Source organism: Cryptomeria japonica, chromosome 7 (assembly GCF_030272615.1).
Source record: "Cryptomeria japonica chromosome 7, Sugi_1.0, whole genome shotgun sequence".
In the NCBI taxonomy this organism is placed as follows: Eukaryota; Viridiplantae; Streptophyta; class Pinopsida; order Cupressales; family Cupressaceae; genus Cryptomeria; species Cryptomeria japonica.
In genome coordinates, this window is record NC_081411.1 from 804,976,527 (window position 1) to 804,978,342 (window position 1,816).

At 41.1% G+C, this 1,816-nt stretch overlaps 1 protein-coding gene across 1 annotated transcript; it reads left to right on the forward strand.

Annotated features, from left to right (window-relative positions):
* The first annotated feature begins 293 nt into the window (after positions 1-293).
* Positions 294-1,369, forward strand: LOC131038610 (cysteine-rich repeat secretory protein 55-like). Its single transcript, XM_057971098.2, has one exon. It carries the CDS (start codon positions 367-369, stop codon positions 1,114-1,116), a length of 750 nt encoding a protein of 249 aa, XP_057827081.2. The 5' UTR covers positions 294-366; the 3' UTR covers positions 1,117-1,369.
* Positions 1,370-1,816: the final 447 nt, after the last annotated feature.

Below are 1,816 nucleotides of genomic sequence, written 5' to 3' on the forward strand. Positions count from 1 at the left end.
TTATCCCTCCATGAAAACTGAGTCATTGGTATAAAAGATTAAAGACTTGAACCATGAGTGGGCGATTCGACCTTTTGAAACTTTAAGCTCCCAATTCTTTAACTTTTTGTAGCCTTCATTTTTGACTCCGTGAGTTGAGCGAAAACGTTGACTGGGGTAGTGGCCACGTCGTCAGGGATTTGGCAAAGCCCGCGCAAACTATTGTCACGGGTTCGAATCGTGCTTTGGAAGCATCTATGGATTTAAAATACATGCAACAACGACGTCAGTTATTGCCTGGTCAGACTCCACTCGTTTCCATCTTATTATATACTGAATTGCTCGCAGTGGTGAACCGCATCTTCTTCTCTACTGTAATCTGCAGAAATGCCTTTCTCAGCGAGTGCATCAACGAGAGCGCCGCTATATCTGGCGGCTTTACTTATTTTCTCTGCTGTTCTGGTTGAGTCCTCGGACGATGAGGGAGAAATATACGCAGCATGTAATGTGCATAAGTACTCCAACGGCTCACAGTTTGATACCAACCTGGAAGAGGTCTTAAAATCTCTGACAGAGAAAGCAGCGAAAGCGGGCTTCGGCGCTTCTGTTTATGGGGAGAAGACGGCTAACCAGGTGTCGGGGCGCCTCCAGTGCAGAGGAGATTTGTCTCCCGCCGACTGTCGGACCTGCGCAGTGGAGGCAGTGAAGGTCATCCACCGCGACTGCCCCAACGCCATTGGTGCCCGTGCCCAGCTGGAGCATTGCTTCCTTCGCTACGAGAATTACACCTTTCTCTCGGATTTGGACACCAACTTCTGGTATGGCCTCTATAACGTCAATAACGACACGGACACCAAGTTTAATGCTGGCGTTAGAAATCTGTTGGCCGATCTGTCGAGCAAGGCCCCCGCCAGTCCTATAAAGTTCGCCTTGGGGACGTCTGTAGTTTCTTCTAATGTGACCCTCTATGGCATGGAGATGTGCTGGCGCGATATGTCCAGGGAGGACTGTAAGACCTGCCTTTCCAAGGGGATTGAACAGCTCTTTGACTGCTGCAGTGAAAGCGTTGGTGTTCAGATTTTCATGGGCAGCTGTACTCTGCGCTATGAAATCTATCCTTTTGCGAGGACCTATTAGACTTTAACTCAGTATCTGTATGTGAGGTGATTCACCATAAATCATGGGAAGCATGCTCGCCAAATAAAGTAATTATAATAATAAAATCAGAAGTATATGGTTTCGTGGTCTTATTAAAATCTATATTGTAATGCCTGACAGATGAATGCCAAGTACACTCAATAATTGAATATGTCGTGAAGATCAAGAGACGTGCAATTAATAAAATAATTATATATAAATAATACATTTCAGAAGATTTGATTCTGAGGAATTGCAAGCACTGAGTTTATCTTTGATTTAAATTTTCTCTCTTTCCTTCCACTTATAAAGTGCAATAGGGGACTACACATGCTTTTCCTATACATTAGATAAAAATAAATACAATATATGGATTGAATCATATAGATAAAAACAAATAGAATCTTGACTGAATCGTGTAAGATTGCAATTTTAATTATAAAGATTAAATAATAAGTTAGAGAAGACGTAAATTCGATTATGAGAAAATGCTTTTTTAATTTGAGAGTAGTTGTTGCTATCGTCAAATTTTACAACATACTCTATTGTAGTTCATAATCTTATGTTTTAAGTTTCATTAATACTGAGCTGTTGTTCTGGGAGTTTTTAAAACTTGCATCAGATTCTATGGTATAGTTGATGTTCAAATATATACCTGAAACATATACTTGCACATAAATCTGCACCAATACATTCTGAT